The following is a 26,914-nucleotide window of genomic DNA, read 5'->3' as shown; positions in this document are numbered from 1 at the left end:
ATATATATATATATATATCACTTCCTTGCCATTCTAGTATAACTCGAAGCAACAGAAGAAAGCCCGAATGTCATTTGAACTTCACCACTGTTTGCTTTCCTCCACTTATATCTGTCACAGGTGTTAACTCATTCGAACAATCAGCATAATTGTGGGTGGCAGTTTTGCATCACCCGGAAAGGGATCAATACCACCCATCAGGGTAGCTTTAAGCCACATTTTAAAGAAGTTGCGTGTACTTTTCATCAAATTATACATGAGCTCACCTTTTTTTTATTGCAAATATGTCAGTTTTGGCTTCGGGTAGTCAAAAAGTTCATAGTCCTGTCTCGCCAGTTCAAACAATGCATTACGATCTTCATAGCTCAGCTGTTTTATGTAATAATCAGTCATGTCGGTGTTAGTCCTGGGGAAAGCCGTGTCCTTCCTTTTTGGGTAGTCGACTGCGTCAGGAGTTCCAACGTTATGCAGAAACCATGGTGCCTCGATATTGATGCTTTCAAACTTGCCGATAAAGTCATAATGGATGTCACAGGGGAAGCATAGTTTGTACATTGGAAACCAATGGCGATCCATGTGGTTTGTGTAATAAGTGATGAATCTGACAAACTCTGTAAAGGTCACACCCTTACCCGTGGCGAGTGCATCCTTGCTCGGATTTTCTCGAAAGTCCTTTATAATCCAACGGCCAATAAGTTTCTCGTACAGAGTGTTGTTTGCTTCAAACTTGTCCCGGTATGCCGAGACAAGACGATTGAAAGGTTCACGGACAAACAGAAACTTGGTGTACATGTTCAGCCGCAAGTGGATTTCCTTGTTGCTATAGGAGGACAGAGGACGCAATTCCTTGATTCCATGAGCTGCAACATGTTTGATGGAGTTGGGGGGACCGTTTACATGGCCAGCCAGCACAAGAAGCACACGGCGCCAGTTGGTGCACCCCACCTTTGGAACCTCGCAGTAAAGCAGTCGGAAACGGTCCTCCACAAACACCCTGCTCAGCCATTTGCGGTTCGATGTATCAATAGCCCTGCAATGAAACAAGGCAATGATAAAACAATTTGCATGTTTGTACAATACCAGTCCAGACATAAGCAGAGGAACAGGACACTCACATCATGAAACTAGAACGCCACTCAGTGGAGCGCATACTCCCGCCGTTGGTCAAGTTGGAATAGTACGATTTCACAAAAGTTTGAGGGAGTAGTTCAGGGACAACACAAGACAAGACAACACAAGACAGACACTGCACATATATATATATATATATATATATATTATATATATATATATATATATATATATATACTATATATATATATATATTGAAGCGCGATGCTGCGCGCGCTAATGCTTACGCAAGGAGCAAGCGGACAACGCGGTTCATAAAAGAGTCTTTATTGAAAGTACTCAAACTGCAGCACTGAGCTGCTCCGGGCTGCGCGCCCCGTGTATATCTTGAGGCCACGCCTCTCTCTCGGGCGTGGCCGCCGCCCACTTGGTGCGCGGAATGATGTCACCACGCCAGTGAGCTTTCGTGTCCGCCACAATATAGAATATATAGAAGATAAAGTTTTTTAAAAATAAGGCAATTTCACTTACATTTTCGGATTCATCGTTCAATTCTATATAAGTGAGTGTATTTTGAGGCATGTCTGACTTCAAATAAAATTGTAAGCCAACAAAAAAGTTCGCTTCATTCCTTAGGGATACAACATGTAAAACTGGCCCAAACGTCAAAACAAAACTCGCTCATTTTAAGTCGTACAAGCTAATGCGACCACTCATTCTTCTGGGAAGAATCCCGTGCACATGCTTGTCACACTTATAAGTCACCTAAGTCTTTATAAGTTCATCAAATACTGACACCGCGATTGACATTCGCTGAGGTAAATGTTTATATCTCTTCTAAGGTTAAAAAAAAACCAAAAACAGTATTTAAAGCATTACATGTATCAAACGATACATTTTATGAAACGGAGAAACTTAATACACACTTTGGTGGTTTTAAAATGACAGAATATGTCTTTATTAGAAAAAACTAAAAATGAACATTGAAGACGACGCTGCTAAAAAATACACTGCTCTAACGCATAACCACGAGTTTAAACTACATTTACAACAAATATGAAAACTATTTTCATACCACAATGTTAAATATAGAATATATAGAAGATAATGTAAAATAAAAAAAAACAGTTTTAAAGCATTATACGTGTCAAACGATACATTTTATGAAACGGGAAACCCAATACACACTTTGGTGGTTTTAAAATGACAGAATATGTCTTTATTAGAAAAAACTAAAAATGAACATTGAAGACGACGCTGCTAAAAAATACACTGCTCTAACGCATAACCACGAGTTTAAACTACATTTACAACAAATATGAAAACTATTTTCATACCACAATGTTAAATATAGAATATATAGAAGATAATGTAAAATAAAAAAAAACAGTTTTAAAGCATTATACGTGTCAAACGATACATTTTATGAAACGGGAAACCCAATACACACTTTGTTGGTTTAAAAATGACAGAATATGTCTTTATTAGAAAAAACTAAAAACGAACATTGAAGACGACGCTGCTAAAAAATACACTGCTCTAACGCATAACCACGAGTTTAAACTACATTTACAACAAATATGAAAACTATTTTCATACCACAATGTTAAATATAGAATATATAGAAGATAATATCTATATATATAATTCTATATATATATATAATTCTATATATATATATAATAATTCTATATATATAGATAATTCTATATACAGTGAAACCTTGACTTACGAGTTTAATTCGTTCTGTGACCAAGCTCGTAACTCAATTTGCTCGTTTCTCAAATTAAATTTCCCCATTAAAATGCATTGAAATGCTATTAATCCGTTCCAGCCCCCCAAAAACCACACCAATTTTTTTTTAAATATACAGTATATATAAAAATATCTCGCGCTTTATATTTCACCTGTATGCAGCAAACAAGTTGGCAGGATGGCCTGGACTGGAGGTACGCACACTTGACTCTAAACGGTCCAGCCTGGGTTTGAATCCCGACCCAGCTATAACCTGTCATGGGTGAATCACAGGCAGGGTGATTCATCAATGTGTGTACCGCTAAACTGGGCGCCCCGTTTGCGTCCCATTAGTTGTTGGATGTTAAGGATCTCACCGTGTTTTCCACAAAGAGAAGGCGAGCTATCGCCGGCACTCTGAACAAGTTGTGGCCTGGCATGCTCTTCTCCTCTGCCGTTATATACGTCCTCCTCGGCATCTTTTTCCAGAAGAGCCCTGTCTCGTCACAGTTGAAGATTTGCTGGGGGTTGTATCGTTCGGCTTCTATCAGTTCGGCAAAAGTTATAATAAAATCTTCAGCTGCCTTCACATCCGAGCTTGCTGCCTCACCATGCCTGACGACGGAGTGAATGCCGGTCCTCTTCTTAAAATTATCAAACCATCCCCGACTGGCTTTGAATGACTCTTCCGATGCCTTGTCCGTTGATGTTCCCGCCGTCTGCTGCACCAAATCCCCGTAAATGTCTCGGGCCTTCTCACACATGATGCTCTCGGTCACGGTATCTCCTGCGAGCTGTTTCTCCGTCAACCGCACAAACAACAACTTCTCCATCTCTTCATGGATAGAGGTCCGGAGCTTTGAAATAATCGTAACGCCCTTGGCTGGCGTTATAGCCTTTATCGACTCCTTCTGCTTCAAAATCGGACATATCGTAGAAGTAGTACGATCGTACTGCCTCGCCAAGTCGACAACACGCACACCTCGCTCATGTTTTTCGACGATTGCGTGTTTTATATCCAAGCACATCATCCTCTTCTTCTTCTCAGCACTGCCCTTGGCACTCAATTTCTTAGGACCCATGGTTAAAACTAAGAAATTTTCCAAAATAACCAAAATGCGAAAACAAAGCAGCAGCGATATACGGCAGAGATGCTTGCACGGCAAGATAACCACGTGACCGGAAGTCCGGAACCCACCTGGTGGCGGGTGGCGTAAGCTCGTAACTCAGATCTCAGCTCGCATCTCAAAGCAAAAAACCGCCCGAGCGACGGCTCGTATCTCGGAAAACTCGTAAGTTGGTGCACTCGTAAGTCAAGGTTTCACTGTATATCGAATATATAGAAGATAATGGAAAGCAAATCCAACGGAAGGAAATCTCATTTCCTTTCACAAAGCCCGAAACAAGTGTGTGTCCACCCTCAGGAGAGCCAGGAAACAATATCTATCCGTTCTCAGGACAGAACTCTCTTATCTGTCTCCCTCGTCCAAATCCTGGTGGCGTCTGGTCAAATCTGTTTCCGATGTTTGTTCCCCCTCCATCCCCTCCCTCACCTCAAACGGCCACACGGCTGACTCCGCGCGTGAAAAAGCTGAATGCCTCAACTCTGTGTTTGCCTCTAAATCTTGTGTCCCAAACCCATCCCTCTCTGTACCCACCGTACCCAGTCGTACCCAGCTGCTCCTGGACTCTGTGTCCTTTCCTCCTGACAAGGTGGAAAAGTTTCTGTCAACCCTCGACTCTGATTCTGCAACTGGACCTGACGGCATCAGCCCACGGGTCCTAAAATCTTGTTCTTCCGCTCTTTCACTCCCTCTCTCTGTTCTCTTCACACTCTCTTTTGCTCAAGGTCATCTGCCATCTGCTTGGAAATCTGCCAACATCACTGCTTTGCACAAAAAAGGTGCGAAAACAGATCCTAGCAACTACAGACCAATCAGCCTTCTCTCAATTATCAGTAAAGTCATGGAATCCATCATTGCTTCAGATATGAAATCTTTCCTCTTCTCCAATGGCTTGATCTCTGATCATCAATTTGGTTTCAGACCTGGTCACTCTACTCTGGACATGCTGCTTCTGCTTTCTCAGCAATGGATGGAGGTCCTCAATGCCAAACAGGAAATTCGAGCTGTCTCCCTTGACATATCACGTGCCTTCGATACGGTCTGGCACCCCGCCCCGCCCACCAAACTCTCCTCTGTTGGTATCCATGGAAATCTCCACGCATGGCTGGCGGACTTCCTCTCTAGTCGTAGTCAACGTGTGGCGCTGAATGGGTTTCTCTCATCTCCTCTTCCTGTTCAGGCTGGAGTTCCCCAAGGCAGTGTTCTGGGCCCTGTGCTTTTTCTGGTCTTCATCAATGATCTCCCTGACTCTCTTGAAAATCCTCTCTATCTCTTTGCTGATGACTCTACTCTCTGTCGCTCCATTCTTCATCCCTCAGATCGACAGTCTGCAGCCTCCTCACTCTCTGCAGACCTGGACAAAATCACAGACTGGGCAAACAAGTGGAACATGTCTTTCAATCCTGACAAATCTCACACTCTTACAATATCTCTCCGAAAAGACCGACTGGACAACCCTCCCATCTACTTTCTGAATAATCCTCTCCAAGAAGTTCTGTCACTCAAACTTTTGGGTCTCACTATCTGCCATGATCTTTCCTGGGAAAACCACATTTCAAATCTGGCCTCCAAAGCCAGTCGCCGACTGGGCATCCTCCGTCGTGCGAAGTCCTTCCTTGGCACACCTGAGCTCCTCACCACGTACAAGGCTTTCATCCGCAGCTCAATGGAATACTGCTCTCCCCTCTGGGCTGGTGCTCCTGCCTCACACCTAGCTCGTCTTCACGCTGTTGAAAGCAAAGCATTCAGAATCATTGGAATCTCCCGCGATGAAGCTAAATCCAAGGGCCTTTCACTCACTCACCGCAGGCAGGTTGGTGGTCTTTCCGTCTTCTACCGACTCCTCTCTGGCCTTGCTCCCCCAGCTCTCTCTGGGCTCTGTCCCGCAAATATTCCTACAGGTCGCACAAGATCTGCCTGCAACCCTCTTATGGTTAAACTGCCAAAATCAAGACTCTCTGCTCACCTTCGCTCCTTCATTCCTCTTTTCTCCCACCTCTGGAACAAACTCCCTCACTCTCTTCAATCCCACTCCACCCTCCAGGTCTTTAAAACAGCTGTTCACCACCATCTCTTATCTTCCCCCATCCAAAACCTTGATCTTTTCTATCCCCGATAATTTCACCCCAATTCCACTTTTTGAAATACCAACTTCTGACCTGGAAGTCCTTGGTGTCCTTGTGTTTTATACTTCTCCCACCCTCCACCCCCTCACCCCTTCCCACGCCTCCTCCCCCCGAGCCCTCTCCCTCCCACACATCTCCCTGCTCTCAAATGTTGTGTGCTCTCAAGTGTTTGTGTGCTTCCCATTCTCTTGTCTTCCGCTCCCTCTTTTTATATATTTTGTTTGTCTGGTTGATTTGTTTGTGAAGTAAATGTCAGCTCTTTCACGAGCCTCGATTCAGTATACAAAAAACAAAAAACAAACAAACAAAAAATGTAAAAAAAACAGTTTTAAAGCATTATACGTATCAAACGATACATTTTATGAAACGGGAAACCCAATACACACTTTGGTGGTTTTAAAAGGACAGAATATGTCTTTATTAGAAAAAACAAAAAATGAACATTGAAGATGATGCTGCTAACAAAATATACTGCTCTAACGCATAACCACGAGTTTAAACTACATTTACAACAAATATGAAAACTATTTTCATACCACAATGTTAAATATAGAATATATAGAAGATAATGTAAAAAAAAAAAACAGTTTTAAAGCATTATACGTATCAAACGATACATTTTATGAAACGGGAAACCCAAATACACACTTTGGTGGTTTTAAAATGACAGAATATGTCTTTATTAGAAAAAACAAAAAATGAACATTGAAGACGACGCTGCTAAAAAATACACTGCTCTAACGCTTAACCACGAGTTTAAACTACATTTACAACAAATATGAAAACGATTTTCATACCACAATGTTAAATATAGAGTATATAGAAGATAATGTTAAAAAAAACAGTTTTAAAGCATTATACATATCAAACGATACATTTTATGAAACGGGGAAACCTAATACACACTTTGGTGGTTTTAAAATGACAGAATATGTCTTTATTAGAAAAAAAAAGGACATTGAAGACGATGCTGCTAAAAAAAAATACACCGCTCTAACGCATAACCACGAGTTTAAACTACATTTACAACAAATATGAAAACTATTTTCATACCACAATGTTAAATACAGAATATATAGAAGATAATGTTAAAAAAAGAGCCCTATCTTCCAATGGTAAAAAAAATCCTTCAAAAAATTCCTGGATCCGGAATAAAATGCTGAGCTTCACCAAAAACTAATCAATTCTTCCTTATCCCAAGGGCAATCATCCCACTGAAGCGCGGTGCGACGCGTGCGACTTGCTACCAAGGAGGAAGCGGACAACGCGGTTAAACAAAAGTGTCTTTATTGACAAGAGGTCACTGTAGCACTGGCGCGCCCCGGGCTGCACGCCCAGTGTATATCCTGAGGCCACGCCTACCCCTCGGGCGTGGCCGCCGCCCACTTGGTGCGCGGAATGATGTCACCACGCCAGTGGGCTTTCGTGTCCGCCACACGCGCCCCCCCAGAATTCCCGCGCACCTGGAGGGCCAGTTTGCGGGGCAGATGAATGACCCGGCCGAAGCGCCCCCTGGCGATCGGCGGCGTCCGGGGTGCAGGGATGCCAGCTGGGATGCCCCCGGCTGTACCCGGGATGGGTGCCGGACCGGGGGGCAGCGTGCCGGCGGTGCTGGGCGGTGCCGGGGTTCCGCCCGCCGGGGGGCGGCCCCGACGCGGGGGCCGAGCCACCGGCGGTGGGTGGTCCACGTCGAGGTGGGCCGGCTTGAGTCGATCCACCGAGACGCGGTCGTGAGTACCGCCGATGTCCAAGGTGAAGAATTTCACCCCGGTCTCCAGCACGCGGAAAGGCCCGTCATACGGGGGCCGCAGTGGTGTCCGGTGGGCGTCGTGCCGGACGAAGACATACTCCGCGGTGCGAAGCTCCGGGGCGACGTGCGTGGGTGGGTGCCCGTGGTGCGCCGTCGGCACCGGGGCGAACCTCCGGGCGGTCTCCTGCAGCGCGGAGCGCTCCTGCGCCGCGGACCAAGGTGCTGTGGGGTCGGGGAGGAACTCGCCCGGCACCCGCAGCGGTTTTCCAAAGACCAACTTCGCCGGGGATGCGCGCAGGTCCTCCTTGGGCGCCGTCCGGAGGCCCAGCAGGACCCAGGGGAGCCTGTCGACCCAGCCGCCGTCGCGGAGGGTGGCCCGGAGCGCGGCCTTCAACGAGCGGTGGAACCGCTCGCACAGGCCGTTAGCCTGGGGGTGGTAGGCCGTGGTGCGGTGCAGCTGGACCCCGAGCCCCCGCGCGACCGCCCCCCAGAGCTCTGAGGTGAACTGGGGGCCGCGGTCGGACGGGATGTCCAAGGGGGCGCCGAACCGGGCGACCCAGGTGGCGATGAATGCCTGCGCGACGTCCGCCGCCGTCGTTGACGCCAAAGGCACGGCCTCCGGCCACCGGGTGGTGCGGTCCATCATGGTCAGGACGTGGGTGAAACCCCGCGAGGGGGGCAGAGGTCCCACCAGGTCCACGTGAACGTGGTCAAACTGACGTTCCGGCACCGCAAACGGGGCCAATGGGGCCTGGGTGTGTCTGTGCACCTTCGCGCGCTACCACACACAAGGCACGTCCTGGCCCAGCCGCGGACGGCCTTCCGGAGGCCATGCCAGACAAACTTGTTGGCGATCAACCTCTGGGAGGCCCTCGTGCCCGGGTGGGACAGGCCGTGGATGGAGTCGAAAATCCGGCGCTGCCAGCCCGCGGGCACGATGGGGCGAGGCCGCCCGAGGGAGACGTCGCACCAGAGGGCCGTGCCCGTGCCGTTGAACGGCACCTCGGTGACGCGGAGGCCCGTAACGGCGGTCCGCAAGGCCTGGACATCGGGGTCGGCAGCCTGGTCCGCCGCCATCCGGGCATAGTCGATGCCGAGGTGGACCGCGTGGGCGACGGACCGGGAAAGGCAATCCGCCACCGGGTTGTCCTTCCCCGCGACGTGCCGGATGTCCGTCGTGTATTCGGACACGGCCGAGAGGTGACGCTGCTGCCGGGCCGACCACGGCTCGGCGACCTTGCCCATCGCGAACACCAGTGGCTTGTGGTCGACGAAGGCCGTGAACGTACGGCCCTCGAGCAGATGGCGGAAGTGCCTGACCGCCAGGTGGAGCCCGAGAAACTCGCGGTCTAAGGTACTGTACCGGCGTTCGGGCGGGCGAAGCTGCCGGCTGAAGAATGCCAGCGGTTGCCAAGCTCCACGCACCCATTGCTCATGCACCGCGCCCACCGCGTAGTCCGAGGCGTCGGTGGTGAGGGCGATCGGTGCATCGGGCGTCGGGTGCGCGAGCATGGTGGCGTTAGCCAAGGCGAGCTTCGCGCCCAAGAACGCCGCGTCCATCTGCTCGGTCCAGGTGACGTCACCTTTGCCCGGCTTCCCCCGGAGGGCCTCGTGCAAGGGGCGCAGGAGCTGGGCGATGCGGGGCAGGAAACGGTGGTAAAAGTTTACCATGCCCAGGAACTCCTGGAGCCTCCTGATTGTGCGGGGGCGCGGAAACCCTTTCGCCGCCCCCACCTTGGCCGGTAGGGGAACGGCCCCGTGCCTGGTGACGCGGTGCCCCAAAAAGTCGATTTCGGCGACACTGAACCGGCACTTGGCGGGGTTCACGATCAGGCCGTGCTGGCCCAGACGTTCGAAGAGCGTGCGGAGATGGTGAAGGTGCTCTTCGTGGGACACGCTTGCGACGAGGATGTCGTCCAGGTATACGTACACAAAATCCAAGTCGAACAAGACGCTGTCCATGAGGCGCTGGAACGCCTGAGCCGTATTCTTCAAACCGAAGGGCATCCGAAGAAATTCGAAAAGACCGAACGGCGTGATGACAGCCGTCTTTGGGATGTCCTACGGCCTGACGGGTACCTGGTGGTAACCGCGTATGAGGTCCACCTTCGAGAAGAAGGACATATTCGCCAAGCCGGCGGAAAAGTCCTGAATATGGGGGACGGGGTAGCGGTCGGGGGTGGTGGCGTCGTTGAGACGGCGGTAGTCCCCGCACGGTCGCCATCCCCCGCCGGGCTTGGGCACGATGTGGAGCGGTGACGCCCAAGCGCTCTCGGAGCGCCGCACGATGCCAAGCCGCTCCAGCGTAGCAAACTCCGCTTTAGCTACGGCGAGCTTCGTCGGCTCGAGGCGGCGTGCCCGGGCATAGACCGGTGGCCCGGCGGTGGGGATGTGATGTTCCACCCTGTGCTTGACGGTCCCCGCCGAGAAGGTGGGCGTCATGAGGGCCGGGAAACCCGCGAGGAGGCGGGTGAATTCGTCCGCTGCCGGAAGCGTGCAGATTAACCTGGCCGGAACCGAGCCGCTCAGCAAGCCGCTCGGCGAGCCGCTCGATGAGCCGCTCAGTGAGCTGCTCAACGAGGCAGGCAGCGCGCACGCGAGCGAGCTGAACGTCTCAGCCTGGACAAGCCTTCTGTGCTTGACGTCGACCAACAGGCCATTGGCACAGAGGAAGTCCGCGCCGAGCAGTGCCATAGGCACGTCGGCAGTGACGAACGACCATTGGAAAACCTGCCCTTCGAACCGCAGAGAAAGGCAGTGTTTTCCGTACATGCGAATGGGCGTACCGTTGGCAGCAAGCAGCGCGGGGCCCCGGCCCGTGGACTGCTTGTCGGACGTACCGGCGGGAACGACACTCACCTGCGCTCCCGTGTCGCACAGGTAACGGCGCCCGGATAAGGTGTCCGTTATGTATAGGAGGCTGTTTAATCGGCCGGCGCTCAGTGCCACTACCGTGGGCCGGCCCAGGCATTTCCCGACCTGCCGAATGAGCACGGCGGGCAACATTGCCGAGCCTCATGGCCGAACCTAGCGTGGAAATGGCACCAGGTTTGCGGCGAAGCCGGAGGCCACGGTTTCCGCGGTGGTGGTGGGCGGGGCGTGGTGGCCGCCACGAGGCGCCCCTCGGAGCAGGGGTGGCACCCGCAGGAGGTTCGGGCTCGGGAGCCGCTACGGCCGCACCGAAACTCGCCCGCGTGTCCAAAGCCGCGTAGTACTTGTCGGCCTAGGCCGCGAACGCACGGGGTTCCGTTGTCGCGGAACCGGCCAACGCGAGGCGGACTCGTGCCGGCAGCTGGCGTCGAAACAACGCCCGGAATAGAGCGTTCGGGGTTTCGTCGCCCATGAGCGACAGCATATGGTCCATTCGGACCGACGGTCGCGTGTCACCGAGCGCGGGGAGGTCCAAGAGGCGATCGGCCCGTGCGTCCACCGTGAGGCCGAACGTGGCTAGGAGGAGCCGCTTGATCGCCCCGTACCTGTCGTGGGCCGGTGGGTTCCTCAGGACCGACACGACGCGGGCGGCCGCGCCGGCCCCGAGGGAGGCGACCACGTGGCAGTAGCGTGTCTCGTCCGCCGTGATGCGTCGAAGCCTGAACTGGGCTTCGGCCTGCAGGAACCAGATCTCCGCCTGAGCTTCGCAGAACTCGGGGAGCTTTATCGCTACCGCGTTGGTTGCCATGGCTGTGGCGGGTTCGGGTGGTCAGTGACGGCTGACCAAAACGTCGGAGTCACCAATGAAGCGCGATGCTACGCGCGCGACTTGCTACCAAGGAGGAAGCGGCCAACGCGGTTAAACAAAAGTGTCTTTATTGACAAGAGGTCACTGTAGCACTGGCGCGCTCCGGGCTGCGCGCCCAGTGTATATCCTGAGGCCACGCCTACCCCTTGGGCGTGGCCGCCGCCCACTTGGTGCGCGGAATGATGTCACCACACCAGTGGGCTTTCGTGTCCGCCACACCACCAACTTTCATCCAAATCCGTTCAGAACTTTTCCAGATATGTTGTTCACAAATAAACGAACGCACAAACACACGGAAGGACACGATCAAATGCATTACTCCCTGGCGGGAGTAATAAACATAGATATCGAAAATATTAATGCATCCGGGGCTGCATGGGAGTCAGGCTTTGAACACCAATCAAACTCTTGTTTGGCAGCATAGTTCTACATGCATGATAATGCTGTATGGGCGGAAGCAACGTTTCGAGTTTCTGGTTATAACAGGTAATTCTGGATTGTATTCGGTCTTATGTTCTTTTGTTTGGGACTCATAATTTTCTCACATTTGGGCAATGTTTTTGGGCCGCATTCTTGGTGTACATCATTGACGTCTTTCCTTTCCTGAGTAACCCTCGAAGATTTTGCTGATGACTCCACCTTGTGCAGAACAAAACATCACATCCCATAGGTGGGTTTCCATGGCATTATGTCCTACGGATCTGGGAAAAGTGTCTTGTCAACTAGCCGAACCATGTCTTTCTTTACAGACAAGTCATCTGCTCTCACAGTTGTCTATCTGTAAGAATCAGTCGTTGAATCCCCCAGTTTATTTCTGTGTCCAATGCCTGGCAGTCCTTGGAGTTTTGGTCCTCATTAGCAGCCTACAGGACCTGTCTTGGACAGACCTTATCTCCAAACCTATCTCGAAGGTGGGCCAGTTCTCCACAGAGGCAAGTACCTTCTGAGCTTTGCACAGCTCAGGATGGTGTACAAGGCTTTCATGCAAAGTACCTTGTAATGTGACTCCCTACTTTAGGCTGCTGTTCTTTGCTTCCCATCTTGCTTCTTTGTAGTCAGTTGAGTTCAAGGCTTTTCACATAATCGGCAATTCTCGGGAGAAGGCCAAGGCGCAGGGTCTGCTTCCTCCCCTCAAGGCCTGGTGGGTGGGCTCCGTTTTTTCATCGCCTCAATTATGGCCTCACTCCACCTGCCCTCTCTCCTTTCATTCCATCTCCAGCTCCTCCCTGGATCCCAACATCACATTCATCCAGGAAGCCACACCTGTTAAACCTTCCTCATTCCTTCATCCCACCTTTCATTCACCTGATAAACAGACTGCCTGTGTCTGTCGCCTTCTCTTCCCTTTAGTCTTTCAAGACTGTTGCCCATCATCACGTCACGGTTTGTCCTGTGACCCTCACTCACTATTCTCATTACCTCTGCCACCGAAGGTGGATGGAGGTTACGTTTTCACCCTTGTCTGTTTGTTACTTGCAAAATCGAAGATTTTTCAAGTATATTGTTCGGTTCCGTTTGTGGTTCTGTCTGTTTGTCACCGGCCTACAGGTCACAATTCTAAACCGATCGTTACGAAACTTCACCAAGTTGTATAAGTCGTCCCAATTGAGAAGCCTATTGACTTTGAGGTCAAAGGTCAAAGGTCATCTGGAGGTCAAATTTCTAAAATCGCCATTTTAAATCCGATTGACTTGAAAATTGAATAGCATTTGTATATCGTCACTAAATTGGGAAGTGAACTATTTTTGAGGTCAAAAGGTCAAAGGTCAACCTAAGGTCAAATTTTAAAAATCATCAATTTTCATCTAAAAAGCCATCAATTCTCAACCAATGGACTTGAAAATTGAACAGCATTTGCATATCGAGTCAATAAATTGGGCAACATACTATTTGAGGTCAAAAGGTCAAAGGTCAACTCAAGGTCAACTTTAAAAAATCATCAATTTTCATCTAAAACGCCATCAATTCTCAACGGATTGACTTGAAAATTGAACAGCCTTTGCATATAGAGTCAATAAATTGGGAAACATACTATTTTGAGGTCAAACGGTCAAAGGTAAACTCATGGTCAAACTTCCAAGATCATCAGTTTTCATCTGAAAAACTGTCAATTTTCATCCGATTGACTTGAAAGTTGAACAGCATTTGCATATTGCCTCACTGAATTGGGAAACCAACTATTTTTGAGGTCAAAAGGTCAAAGGTCAACTCGAGGTAAAACTTCCAAAATCATAAATTTTCATCTGAAAACCCATCAATTTGCATCCTATTGACTTGAAATTAGAACAGCATTTGTGTATTGTCTCAGTTAATTGGGAAACCAACTATTTGAGGTCAAAGGTCAACTGAAGGTCAAACTTCCAAAATCATCAATTTTCATCTGAACAAACCATCAATTTTCATCCGATTGACTTGGAAATTGAATGGCATTTGCACATTGTGTCACTAAATAGGAAAACCAACTATTTTTGAGGTCAAAAGGTCAAAGGTCAACTCAAGGTCAAACTTCTATAATCATCATTTTTCATCTGAGAAAACGTCACTTTTCATCCTGTTGACCTGAGCTTTGATCAAGATCGTAAATTTTAATCTTGATTAAATGCACAATTTGCTGTGTGAATGGAATTTTTTTCTTGGGGTTGGGGGGGGGGAGCGGATTTTGCAAGTATCGTGCTCCGCATGACGTCTTTTTGTTTGTCTGTCCGTTTATGAACAAGATATCTCAAAAAGTTGTGGACGGATTCAAATTTGGCAGAGAGGTAGTCTATGTGACACTGACGAAATGATTAGATTTTGGTGAAGATCCGGATTCGGATCCGGCTACTAGAATTTTTAAAGTGATTCTTCACCATTGGGAGATTGGGCCAAAAATGATACATAGCAAGATTTCTCAAAACGTTGAAGACGGATTTGGATGAAACTCGGTGGACAGGTTGGGTGTCTGACAAGGACTAATCGATTTGGTTTTGGTGAAGATCTGAATATGGATTCGGATATGAGAATTATTTAATTTTTAAAGTAATTCTTCACCATTGGGAGATAGGGCCAAAAACGATACTTACCGGGATATCTCAAAAAAGTTGTGGACGGATTTGGATGAAACTCGGTGGAGAGGTTGGGTGCGTGACAAGGACTATCGGTTTGGTTTTGGTGAAGATTTGAATATGGATTCGGATATGAGAATTATTTAATTTTAAAAGTGATTTTTCACCATTGAGAGATCGGGTGAAAAGTGATATATAACATGATGTTAAAAAAGTTATGGACGATTTATGCCTAAACTAGGTGGACGAGTTGGTAAGGTGACAAGAACAAGCCGATTAGATTTTGGTTCAGTTCCAAATCCAGATCCAGCCTTTCAATGGGATACAAAACATAACCTGTTCAACCTCACGGAGGTATGTGCTCCACTGAGTGCCGTTCTCGTTATTGTATGTATGTTGTCAAACACTATTTTTGTGCCATTTTTGTCAGCTTCTTACCTTCTGCTAGTCTGTCAACCTGCTGTCCTCGGACGTTTCGCTTTTGCTAAAAAGCCTTGACCTCTGGATAAAAAAAAAAAAAAAATTTTATTTGAAAATTATGTTTTGCAAATTTGGTTAACAGCACGGATTAAATATATTTCAGTATTATACTTTGTTTGACATGGTTCGGTCCCACACACCGGGCCATCTGCAAAATTCCGATGCATTTCCAGTTGTTGTGATTGAACGTTTTTACTGTGTCTGATGCAACAACATATTCTTTCCATCATGAACACTTCTTTGGAAATGTAAGGTCGTGAACAACATTTTCAATGTGATCACCATTTTATTTCTTAAGTCGCTCCAATAAAAGGAGGCAATTGTTTACAACTCTGCTGCACAAGTCATTGTCCATCGAGTTGCACGATTCCACAACTTTCAACGTCAGCTCCATGAGAGTTTGAGAAGTTTGAGTATGTCTCCAAAGAATGTAATCTCATGGATTTTCTCATGCATTTAAGCCGGCGATACAAGAACCTGACTGGCAATTCCACATGGGTGCCCGTCCGTAAACTTAAGAGAAATGACACAATAATCATAGAGATAAAGGCAGGGCCAGTTTTCGAAGTATCGGGAGTTGCACCATCCTGGAAAAACGTTGTGTGCCATTGTCCTAACTCTACTCATCAAATATGGTGAAAAGTCGGTTTGAAGCCATTGTCCTAATTCTTGTCATCAAGTATGGTGAAAAGTCGGTTTGAAGCGTAGCATGATACAGTAATGTGACAAACGAACTGTCCCTTTAATAAATACGTGACCAGTAAGGTCACAGCTTGTTATACCGGCAACACGTACAAAAATAAACAAGTTTTCAACAAGATCTCTTGCTATACAATACAATTTGTGTTGGCAACGAACACTGCTTATCAACCAGCTATGGAGAGAAAAACAGTCACCATTTCATGGGCCACTTGATCATTAAATTCAATTCCAATCATGTCTCTCCCATGAAGGCGCTGTGGCCAATTCCTTAAACACAAACTAATGACAGTTTTACCCAGATACAGGTTTATCAGCATCATTCAGATCCCAAAAGTAAACTTCATAAAGTTAAACAACCCAATCAATGGTACGTTCTGTTAAAGTACACCTTGTTATGTACCTGTGCCCTCTTTCTGTATTCCTGCAATGTGCATGGACAATGGCTTTGCGTCTCTGTTGCTCCTTCTTCATGTCCCTGTTCAGGATTAATGGCACTTTCCTCAATATGTATTCCAAGTGTTCTGAAATTAAAATCGTTTTCAAAAATCAGTTTGAGTTTCACAGCACTTTCAAAATCTTAAGGAATGTGAATGGGAGGAACGGAAATAAGTGTTTTTTTTTGTATACAGAATCAATGCTCGGGAAAGGTAGAACACGGAACGGATCAGGATGCAACATAACAAAAGGAACAGCAGAAGGAGAAGGGGGAAATGCCAACAGCAGGAAGGAGGGAGAAAATATACGGAGACCGATAAACATGGGCTGAGGGGTAGGAGAGAATGCAAGGGTTGGACAAGATGGATACAGAAGCAACAGAGAACATCATAGCTTTGGATGGGGGATGATTTGAGATGATGGCGAATAGCTGTCTTGAAGGCCTGGAGGGAAGAGTGAGATTGAAGAGAATGTGGAAGTTGGTTCCACAGGCAGGAAAAAGAGGAACAAATGAGTGGAGGTGAGCAGTGGTTCTAGATTTTGGCAGTTTCATCAGGAGGGGGGATACTGGTGGGCAGTGTGAATCCTGCTGTGGGAGACAAAGTACTGAGAGAGCACATGATGCAAGACCAGAAAGGAGGCGGAAGAAGACAAACAGACCGACATGTCAGCAATGTCACGATGAGGATGAGGGATGTCCCGGCAGAGGGTGGAGTCAACAGCAAAGAGATAAAGAGGATTTTCCAAAGAGTCGGAGAGATCATTGATGAAAATTCCGAATAAGATGGGGGCCCAGAACACTGCCTTGGGGCACTCCAGCCTTGACATGAACAGGAGATGAAAGGGTTCCATTGAGGGCTACACTTTGGCTATGAGATTGGAGGAAGTCAGTAATCCAAAAGTGGATTTGTCCTTGGATTCCATAGGCAGAGAGCTTAGAGAACAAGGCAGGATGCCAGACTGTATCGAAAGCTCGAGATACCGGTATGTCAAGAGAGACAGCACTGATCTCATGTCTGACATTGAAGGCCTCCATCCATTATTGGGAGAGTAGAAGCAGCATGTCCAGGGTAGAGTGACCAGGTCTCATTCTGAATTGATGATCTTAGATGAGGTTGTTGGAGAAAAAGAATGATTTCTTTTGTCAATTGTGATGATGGATTCCATGGCCTTAATGTGATTGGAATAAGCTAATTGGTCTGTAGTCAAGGGGATCCATTTTTGCACCTTTTTAATGTAATGCAGTGACGTTGGCTGATTCCCCAGCAGATGGAAGATGACCGAGGGCAAATGACAGGGTGAAAGGGCAGAGAGAGGAAGTGCAAGTGTAGCAGAGCAGGATTTTAGGACACGTGAGCTGATGCTGTCCAGTCTGGTTGCCGAATCAGTTGAGGGTTGCAAGAAACTTCGCCACTTTCTCAGGTGCAAAATCCTGTCCCAAAATCTCAGGTGCAAAATCCACAGGGTCCAGGAGCAGTTGGGTATGACTGAGTGTGGTGGGTGCAGAGAGAGAGAGAGAGAGAGAGAGAGAGAGAGAGAGAGAGGGGGGGGTTAGGGACACAAAATTTGGAAGCAAACACAGAATTGAGGCATTTGGCCTTCTCACGAGCCATTGGAAGTGCCATTTGAAGAGAGGGAATGGATGGAATGCAAAGATACTCCACAGGCCGACTTGACAAGGCACCACCAGGTTTTAGAGCAGGGAGACATGTTTGAAAGTTTATGCCTGAGGTTAGACAGATGTTTTCTGGTTCAACTGAGAGGGGACGCACCATGTGGGCTTTGTGGAATGACTTGAGGTTGCCTTCAGTTGGACTTGCCTTCCAGGAGGAGGTTGTTTTAAGGCAACTGCCTCACCCCATGCAATTGCATTGGGCCCGGAGGTTACGAGAGATGAGAGATCATCGATCATGGTTCACAATCTTTCGAGATGCGACCGAGGGTGGGGTCTCACTTCTCGACAACATATATCAGCTTGTGAATGGGGATAAACAGTGCAAAGGGAATGCTCTATCTCAAGGGGAAAAAAGCATGGTCACGTAATGAATCGATTAAAATACGTTTTCCCTGATGTTTAACTAGACAGGATTGCAAGTGCTGGGGTGTGTTCCATTACCAATCAGCTTGTAGAGCGCTCGTTAAGTGGCTTAAGCACTCAATGAAGCACTCCAACACAGCGGTTAAGGAACGGGTGGCTTGGCAAGCTATAGCAAGGTGATTGGAAATGGAACACCTCAACATGGCATTTTGTTTTCCAGTGGGGGGTGAGGGGGAAGGGCAATAAAACATGGGAATTCCTCTGGATTTTTTTTGTAGTCAAATCTAAAGCAAAATTGCCTGAGCAAGTGTGAAAATAACACAGAAGGAGTGAGTCCTCGTCATGATACAATTGAGCGTTCTGAAATATCACTCGTAATACCCTAAATAAGGATTGGTAAGACAACTGAAGACAAGATGGGATGAATCTGTGCATGAGAGAGAACAGGTCCCTTTAATCCAGGGTTCGAGAATTCCCAGGCTGAGTTAATATCAGCGGTGGTTGATATAAGAAAACAGTCCTGAAGTGTTATGGCTGTTTGTTGTAGTCGCTGCCAGTTTGCCTGATTGAACTACCAGACTCGCCGGTGGCTGTTCTCCGAGAAAGGCCAGAGAGATGTCGACCTTCACAAGCACACAATCAGATGAACCAATTGGGGCAGACGAAGAGCAAAATACATTTGCGGGGGAAGTTGGTAATCACCAAATCCAGAAAGGAAATTTGCCATTGACAGAAATCTGGGTGGGAAAATTCACGGATTGAGTTAGTCCCATGGAGTCACAGATGTCCTTTGTAGAAGTGTCATGGCTGGTGAGAGGGGTACCAACACCCAGCCAATTTACCATGGTGATAATTCAATTCACCGCATATGAGGGAGAGAGAGTTGGGATGAGTGGTTAAAAGTTGGTCCATGTTGTCTAAGAGAGATGGGGTCATCACTGTTCGGAGAATGGTATACCACACAGACAAATATGAGGTGGAAGCGGAGGGGAAGTTGCAGCCAGAGTTACTGCTGGGGCTTGGGAAGTGTAAGAGCAGTACACGGAGTGTGAGAAAATGGAGTTATTGATGTAAAGTGCAACTCCGCTGCCAGGACGGGGTTCATGTTGTCGATCAAACCGGAGAACACAATAGCTAGGCAGAGACACAAAGGAGTCAGGGACGTCCTGTGGGAGGAAGGATTCTGTTAATTAAACAGATGATGTCCGGTTTATAAACAATCATATTATATCTTACAGCCTAGATTGAGAGATCTTTCAGGTTGGAGTGGATGCCTCGGATATTTTAGGTCCACACAGTAAGTGACGGGGAGGAGGAGCTGCTGAGAGGATGTAAGAATGTGGAAAAGAGTAAGGAGAGGGTGCGTGGTGGGGAGGGAAGCCAGGAGGGTGTGGGGCAGGTGCGAAGCCGGAGAGGGAGGAGCGGGGCGGGAGGCAACAAAGAGGGGCAGGACGAGGTGGAAGCTGAGAATGTGCGGGACGAGGGGGAGCAAATGGGGAGTGGTGGGGGTTTGGGGAGGGTACTGACACGGAGGTGTTTAACACCATTATGGGGTATGAAAGGGAAATTTGACCTGTTAAAAGGACATGACTGATTTTGCATGAACTGTAAGCTTTAATCACATGAGTAACAATGCAGCAACTGTCAATAGTGTAAGCACTCACAATGGTTTAACTGGAACCATGCTTCTCCATATCCACATTGTTGACTGGTGGGAATATCACAACACAAAGAAACAGACACAACAACAACAAATTGTTTCTTTGTGTTGTGATAGGAGGTCCCACCAGCCAACCATGTGGATATGGAGAAGCATAGTTCCAGTTTTATGGGTATATGTACATATATATTGTTACGGTTTTTATAACCTGCACATGTAAATTTAGTAGTAAATTCCCTTATAAATGACCCCTGTGTACATGTCCCCTTAATTGGCTGTTAATTAAAGATTGCACCTTAGTTAGTCCATGTACAACACGTAGGACACTTTAGGACCTCTCTATAGTTATGCCATTATTATGTGTTCCAGGTAAGGCTGTGTTTCCAATAGTTCACTCTACGTTGCATCAATCAAATAAGATAGGTCCCTTTCAATGCCCCAATCGTCTCTTCAAAGTGCCAGTAAGTTGGTGTTCGTCGCCGTTGCATTGGGCTGTTTTCGCCGTTGCATTGGACTGTTTCGTTGGCATTACAACGCCAAAACTCCATTGCACACGAGGCCAAGATCGGAGAAGAAGGGGGGAGGAGCCGCCGGATCATGGGCGTGGCACCACCTCATCATCAAAGGTGGAGTCAGAGAGCCCTTACCAACCAACCATCGCCGAGGTGAGCCCACCGGTAGGCGTGTCAGCGGAGCCGGGCGGCTTGATACGGCCAAGGCCAATAAAAGGGACTGCGAGGGACTGCTTATGCAGATGAGTGAGGAGAGGCGATCGGCGAGTTCACTTGAGATGAGAAGGGGGTCACACATCGCGAGCGAATGGTATTGAGAGAACGCATTGAGCGACTGAAGAGCGCATTGTTCGCGGTTATTGGAACAGTTCGCTTATTACGTACGCGGCTGAGCCGCGAGGGTAACCGCCAAAACCGGCCTACCGTTGCCCTGTGAGAGTCCCGCACACGCCAAACGACACGCGGAGAGCTCCTGCCGTCTGGTTCATCTGCTTCGTGGTGCGAACTGGGGACTGGAGAACGAGCTACCTCGACGCCATACCTGAACCATCTCCTCCAGCCATTCCTGCCTGCAATTCCCTATTCATGTGAGTCTGTCTGTATTGTCCTGTGGGTATAAGTAAGACTGTTTAAGGACTTGCGCTGTGTCTTCTTCTTCTTCTTCTTCTGTATATTGCTTTCGTTTCTCCTTTGGTTTCTTTGGTTTTGTGTAAATAGTTAATAAATACCTGTTCCTCCTCTTACTTTGGTTTCTTTCTCATCCGATCATCTTCGTGTTTTCCCTATTGAATATCTGTGGCACGATTTCGGCAGAACCGCTTATGAATCGGGTTAGTCTATTGCTAACGGCTCGGATTCCGGATTGCTAAACCGCCCGGCAAACTCCATCTCGTCCGGGATTCGAGCGGTACTTGTCTCCCTGTTTTGTGGAGGGATTGATAAAGGTATTCGGGATAATACCTGGACCAATAACCCTGATCAATCCCACCCCACAAAAGAGCGTTACAAGTACCAGGACCGGTCAGACGGCCAGCTTAACAGGACAAGGGGATTAACTCCCCCTTGCTAACGGGAGTGCCGTCCCCCGGATCCGTAACAATTGGTAGTCAGGAGTTGGGATCTGGAACCTGGGACTAAATTTATTTAGCCCAAATTTTGGACACCAATTGTGCTATTGGCCGTAACAATTGGTGTCTGGGAGTGGGATTGGACCCGAAGTGCACTTAACGCACTCGAAATTATGAGCGGCCGAAATTGTAGTAAGATCTAAATTAAATCGTGCCATGGATGATCAAGGCGGTCGGATGCCGGTGGGGGTAGAAGAAGAGGGTTTGGAGGTAACCCAGGACCCCAGGGAGGAGTTGGGAGAGAGAGAGAGGAGGAAAGCAATACGAATGCGGCAGAGGGGATTTCAGGCGCACAGGATGGTGGCGCCTCGCACGTGGCGACGAGGGCCACGCCCGCTGCACAAGTAGGGGTTGTGGACTTGCAGAGCTTTTTGGCGCAAGTACTGGTAGCCATAAAATCGGGGAGGGAGCAATTGGGAAATGAATTGAGAAATGATTGGGAAACCAAATTTGGGGGATTGAGGAAGGATACGGAAAAATTGAGGGCAGAGTCAAAAAGGGAGGAATCCAGGGGTAACATGGAAGCATTGGGGAAGGACATTGAGATGGACCGCTGATCGGGCGGGAAGGTCCCAAGGGTACGCAATGAGGTAACGCGACTCGATGAGTGCAGGTTGAGCGAGTCGGAGCAAGGCGCAGGTAACTGGACGGGGGTAGAAATCGCGACCCGGGGTATGGGGAAGCCGCGACCGCTGAGGTAGAAGCCAGTGGTCGTCGAAGAGAAAGAAGTTAACAATTTGGTTATAGTTGAAATTGGGATTGAAGAGACGGCAGAGGTCCGTCAATGTCAATTGGCTTTATTAATTTGCATTAATAATTGGACCGCTGATCGGGCGGGAAGGACCTGGGTGGTCGACTGGTATTGAGAGAACGATCTCAATCGTTCACATGAGTTCACTCTACGTTGCATCACGAGGCCAAGTGTCAGCTTGACAACTCGGTCCCCCCGATAAAGAGGGACCTTTATCGGGTGGAATGTCCTTCTAGAAGGTTCCACGGCCTCCCATTGGCCGAGGTTGGTCACGTGCGGTCATTCAGCTCTGCATCCCTCAAGGAAGGTTTCATTCCTCTTTCCATCTTTCATTCGGGGAGGTTTTACAACCCACCATTGGTCGCCTGCCGGTGACGTGTCAACGACCCCTCATTGGTGTTCCAGGTAAGGCTTCCCGAGATACCCGGGAAGGGCCTGTGCACTTGGGCTTGGGCACTCGGTGCGCGGAAATCTCCTCGCACCTCACTTTTGCTGGTGAGGAATCGGGATTCGTTAGGAATGGAATCGGAGAAAGTGATGGATAATGTGCAAAGTCTGTGCTCACATCATGATGTCGTATTGCATAATCCTTATAAAGATTTGCAGGTGCGTGTGGAGCGAAGAAGAAGAACCCTGAAGGGGAAACGGGCTGTGAATGGTGCGAAAAGGTTTTTCGGAAAAGTGTTTGGCGCGAGAGGGTTTGTCGCGCGATTGGGGTCGACATGGCACCCGGGCGTTTGTGGGAGGTCCGTGGTGCGTGGTGTGAGAAAGAATGGTGCGCGTGTAAGAAAAAAGTGTGCGTCGAAGAGTGAGTGTGTCACAGAGTGTGGAGGTGAGAGTGAATGCGACACAGAGAGTGAGAGCGATACGGAGTGTACGTGCGAGGGTGAGAGTGACCCGGAGAGGGAGTTGGTGGTGGAGCGCGTGATTGGGTGTGCGACGACGGACTGCACACCCATGGGTAGGTGTGCGCTGGATGGGGGTGCGAGAGAGCGCACACCCATGAGTGTTACGGAGTACGTAACGGGGGTGAGTGCACGCAAGGAGTGCGTGAAAGGAAGGTGTGCCGCAGAGAGGTGTGTAAGGGAGTGTGCGAACAGCGGGTGTGTGATGACAGAGTGTGCGAATGGTGGAATGGGTGCGCGAGTAGAATGCATGGGATGCACGAGAGGCGCTGAGACGACGAGATGGGTGAGTGGAAGATGGAATGAGTGGTATGAGCATGCAGAGAAAGCATCGACGTGGACCGGGGCAGCGCTTGGGCTGACATTTAGCCGCCGCGAGCACTCGGTGCGCGGTGCGCTTTGTTTGCTGCGAGGAACTGCCGGGACCGTAAGCACGTCGCTCCTGTTCGGGGCGTCGTGCGCGATTCGGGCCGGGCCCCGCACTGAATGGCCAGTGCCGCGTCAGAGCGGCGATCGGCACGTTTCCGGGGGAGGGGGGCCGGGTCGGACCTTCGCCCCCTGGCGGGGACAGGGTTCCGACCAGGCGAGCTTCGGTCGTCGGGCCGGAGACCGCAAGGCTCTGCGCCGCGGAATCTCGGCCCGAGCATGCCGCCTCCCCAGAATCGTAAATGCCGGATGGACCCAACCTACGGTAGACAAACCACCCGCATTCATCGCTCGGCTTTGCGAAGCCGAGCTTTGAAAATGTAACAACGCCCCGAGGCTCAAGTTAATGGACACTTGGTAGGGATAGGGAATTTGATTGGCAAATTGGATTGGTAAATTTGATTGGCGAAGATGATTGGCAGTAATGATTGGCAAATTTGATGGATAAAAATGATTGGCAGCAATGATTGGCAAATTTGATTGGCAGAAAATTGGATGGGCAAAATTGATAAGGGGAGATGCCCGATGTGGAGGAATGATGATGGCAACGATGTAGATGGCAACTCTGCCATCCCTCACATCCACCCGGGCACATGAGCATTAGTTATGGGGAAGCTCGCCGAGGGCGGGTTAGGATAAATGTATAGGGACCTAGAGATGACCATAGGTAACTGTAGAGTTAAGTAGTGACATTGTACAGGTAGCGGGGACGTAGAGAGGTTAGATGGTTGTTAATGACGTGGTATGTGCAATAGTGTAAGGGATGACTGGGGATGCACTAAGTTAGAAGGGCACCAGGTAGTTCAGATGATGCAGTGTGTTTGTGTTGTTGTTTTTTTGAATGAGGCATTGCGTATGGAAGTTTTTGCTGGTGAGCATGTTGAAATGAGGAATTGAGAGGCAATGCTCGGGAAAGATGTGTGTGTGAGCGTGGGAAAATCTGAGTGCCTGAGGCAATGGTTTGGAGAATTGAAAGTGTATTGAGCAGCGTATTGTGAAAAGTGTGAGGTGATTGTGAGTTGTATTGAGCGAATGGTCCTGGAGGAAGGAGGGTGCAGGAGCACCAGGTGTGACGGAACAGGTGTGCAAGTGAACAGGTGTGCAAGTGAACAGGTGTATGGAGAATGGTTGAATGGAATAACTGGTCTGGAGTAAATGGAGTATGGAATGAATGGTGTGGAGTGAGTATGGTGGAAAACGTGGAGTGGGGTGGTTGGTGCGAAGGGAGTGAATAGGGAGGATGGACCCCCATCACGAATACCTGGGAAGGGTAGTTTAAGAGTAGGTAGAGGCTATAGGTAAATGGTGGTTGGATATTGGCATCTGTGGTGCGTGTGGTAGAATGGTGTTTGGATGGGTGCATTAGTGATGTGGAAATGGCTGGACATGTGGCCTGTTAGTGTGTATGGTTAAATGGGCACTCCGCCACTGTGAGGATGTCAGCCAGGTGAGGCCACAGGTGGGCTCTGGGAGCCGGTAGAGTTGTGAATGGGGCCCGAGGATCCGGAGGATGGACCCGGGTAGCCCAGTGCCAGAGGGGGCACTGAGTGGGGAGAGCGCCAGAGGGCCTTCCCCAGGTAGATAGGTTAGGGTAAGGAGCAGGTAAGCTCGGAGGCAACTGCAGTGGTGGAGGTGTGCAGGTGAGTAGGCCTGCTAGGGGAGCCACACGACTTAGCCCCGAAATTGTGCAAAGGCACAGGGAGTTGAATAGGGGGAGTGAGACCCCAAATTGATGAGCACCACAGTTTGGTCAATGGGAGTTCGGTTTTTAGAACCGCATAGTGTAAGGCGGCCAATGGTTTTGCAGGGAAAGACCCTGGGTAGTGTAAAGAACGTTAAAGTCATTTAGAGGATAGTTAGGATTGAAATCTCCTCGCACCATCTACAGCCACTCACCTGAGGTGGTAACGGAACTCCACACCATGGTTTTGTTTAATTTTGTTGCAAATGTTTTGGAGTGTAAGACACATCATGACGTGGGTGAGACATTGTGCTGGTTGTTCCATCTCTTCCTCCTTAAGAGGGATTGATGATGAATTGGGGGATGGCAAATTTGGTTTGAGGGATTGTGGATGAATTTGGATTAGGGGAGATATGGGGAAGACGAGACGATAGTGACGAATTTGTAAATTGTTGTGTAAATACGGGGTAAGGGGCGAAGGTAGAGTAGGTGACAGGGGGCGGGGGGGGGGGGGGTGACGTACGTTAGGGACGAGCTTTCTCCGCTCGCTCTCCAGGTGCACCTCACCTCTGCATTGCCTTGGGTTGATGTGTACCCTTGCGCCCTTACCCATCGCTGACTCTGCTTTGTCTTCCTCCCCACCTATGGACCATGCTCTCTGGGCATTGAGGGAGAGCGTGCGGGAGCCGCATCTGTGTGCCCGAGCTGCCGCTGCCAGCTGCCTGGATCGATGCACCACCTTATGGACCACACGTTTGTGGCTAAGCACCACACCCATATGGACCACGGTACTGTGGCCGAGCACCACTGATGGACCCCACGTGTTGGGGCCTGGCCCCTCTGCTGGGACCGGCCACGATGGCCCAGGAAAGTTTGCTTGCGGACCACGGTGAGGTGGCCCCTTTTGCCCTACAGGTGGACCACCCATGGTTGGCCCTTGTGGGCCATAAATAAAAATGGACGTGTTTTGTGCCTTTTTATTATGTGCAAATAGGCAGCAAGCAAGAACAACAAGAGCAAGAAAAGAGAGAACATCTGGAAGAAACGTCGGCCAGCAGAGGGAGCAGCAAGAAGAACAAGACCATAAGTTTGTTTTCATTGTGTGTGTGCAATGTAGCACTGGATGGTGCTTGATGGTGCTTATTGGTGTTTTGGTGCTTGCATGATCGGGGATGCATTGCAATATCAATTCTGCATCCCCGGGCATGTAAAGGTGGTGTATCGGTGCAGTGCATGCTTTTCCTCCCTCCCGCAGGGTTCTTTTGTTTCCCAAAGAAATGACAGGTCCTGGGTTTGCCATGTAAATACAAATAGTGTCTTGTAATTAATGCTCCCCACCGTAAATGTGTAGTTTGAAAATAATTCCACAATTCGGTTATTCTGTGGGTGTAAATCTGTTAGGTAGGGTGCAACATAGCAGGCGGGACATATTTAACTCTTTTTAAAATGTCGCACTCAGGGGAGAAGTTAATAGTAGAGGGTTACCACACCTGAGTGTCACATTAAGTAAAGTTTTCGGGCCGGGTCGTCCCGTGAGGAATGAGGGTGCTGTGTTACGGTTTTTAGAACCTTCACATGTAAATTTAGTAGTAAATTCCCTTATAAATGA

At 48.9% G+C, this 26,914-nt stretch overlaps 1 protein-coding gene across 1 annotated transcript in view; it reads right to left on the bottom strand.

Moving 5' to 3' along the window:
* Positions 1-257: 257 nt before the first annotated feature.
* Positions 258-26,914, bottom strand: part of LOC137432783 (carbohydrate sulfotransferase 9) — a 34,774-nt gene continuing 8,117 nt past the window's right edge. The window contains exons 2-3 of the mRNA XM_068124987.2: positions 16,171-16,291; positions 258-1,030 (exon numbers count right to left, since the gene is read on the bottom strand). Of these exons, the coding sequence (XP_067981088.1) occupies positions 274-1,030; positions 16,171-16,291 (878 nt within the window). The 3' untranslated portion in view covers positions 258-273. The remainder of the gene's footprint in view (positions 1,031-16,170; positions 16,292-26,914) is intronic.

The sequence above is a fragment of the Myxine glutinosa genome, chromosome 1 (genome assembly GCF_964187855.1).
Source record: "Myxine glutinosa chromosome 1, kmMyxGlut1.1, whole genome shotgun sequence".
Classification (NCBI taxonomy): domain Eukaryota; kingdom Metazoa; phylum Chordata; class Myxini; order Myxiniformes; family Myxinidae; genus Myxine; species Myxine glutinosa.
Note: the sequence above shows the minus strand (reverse complement) of the source record. Positions and strands in the feature narration are given on the sequence as shown.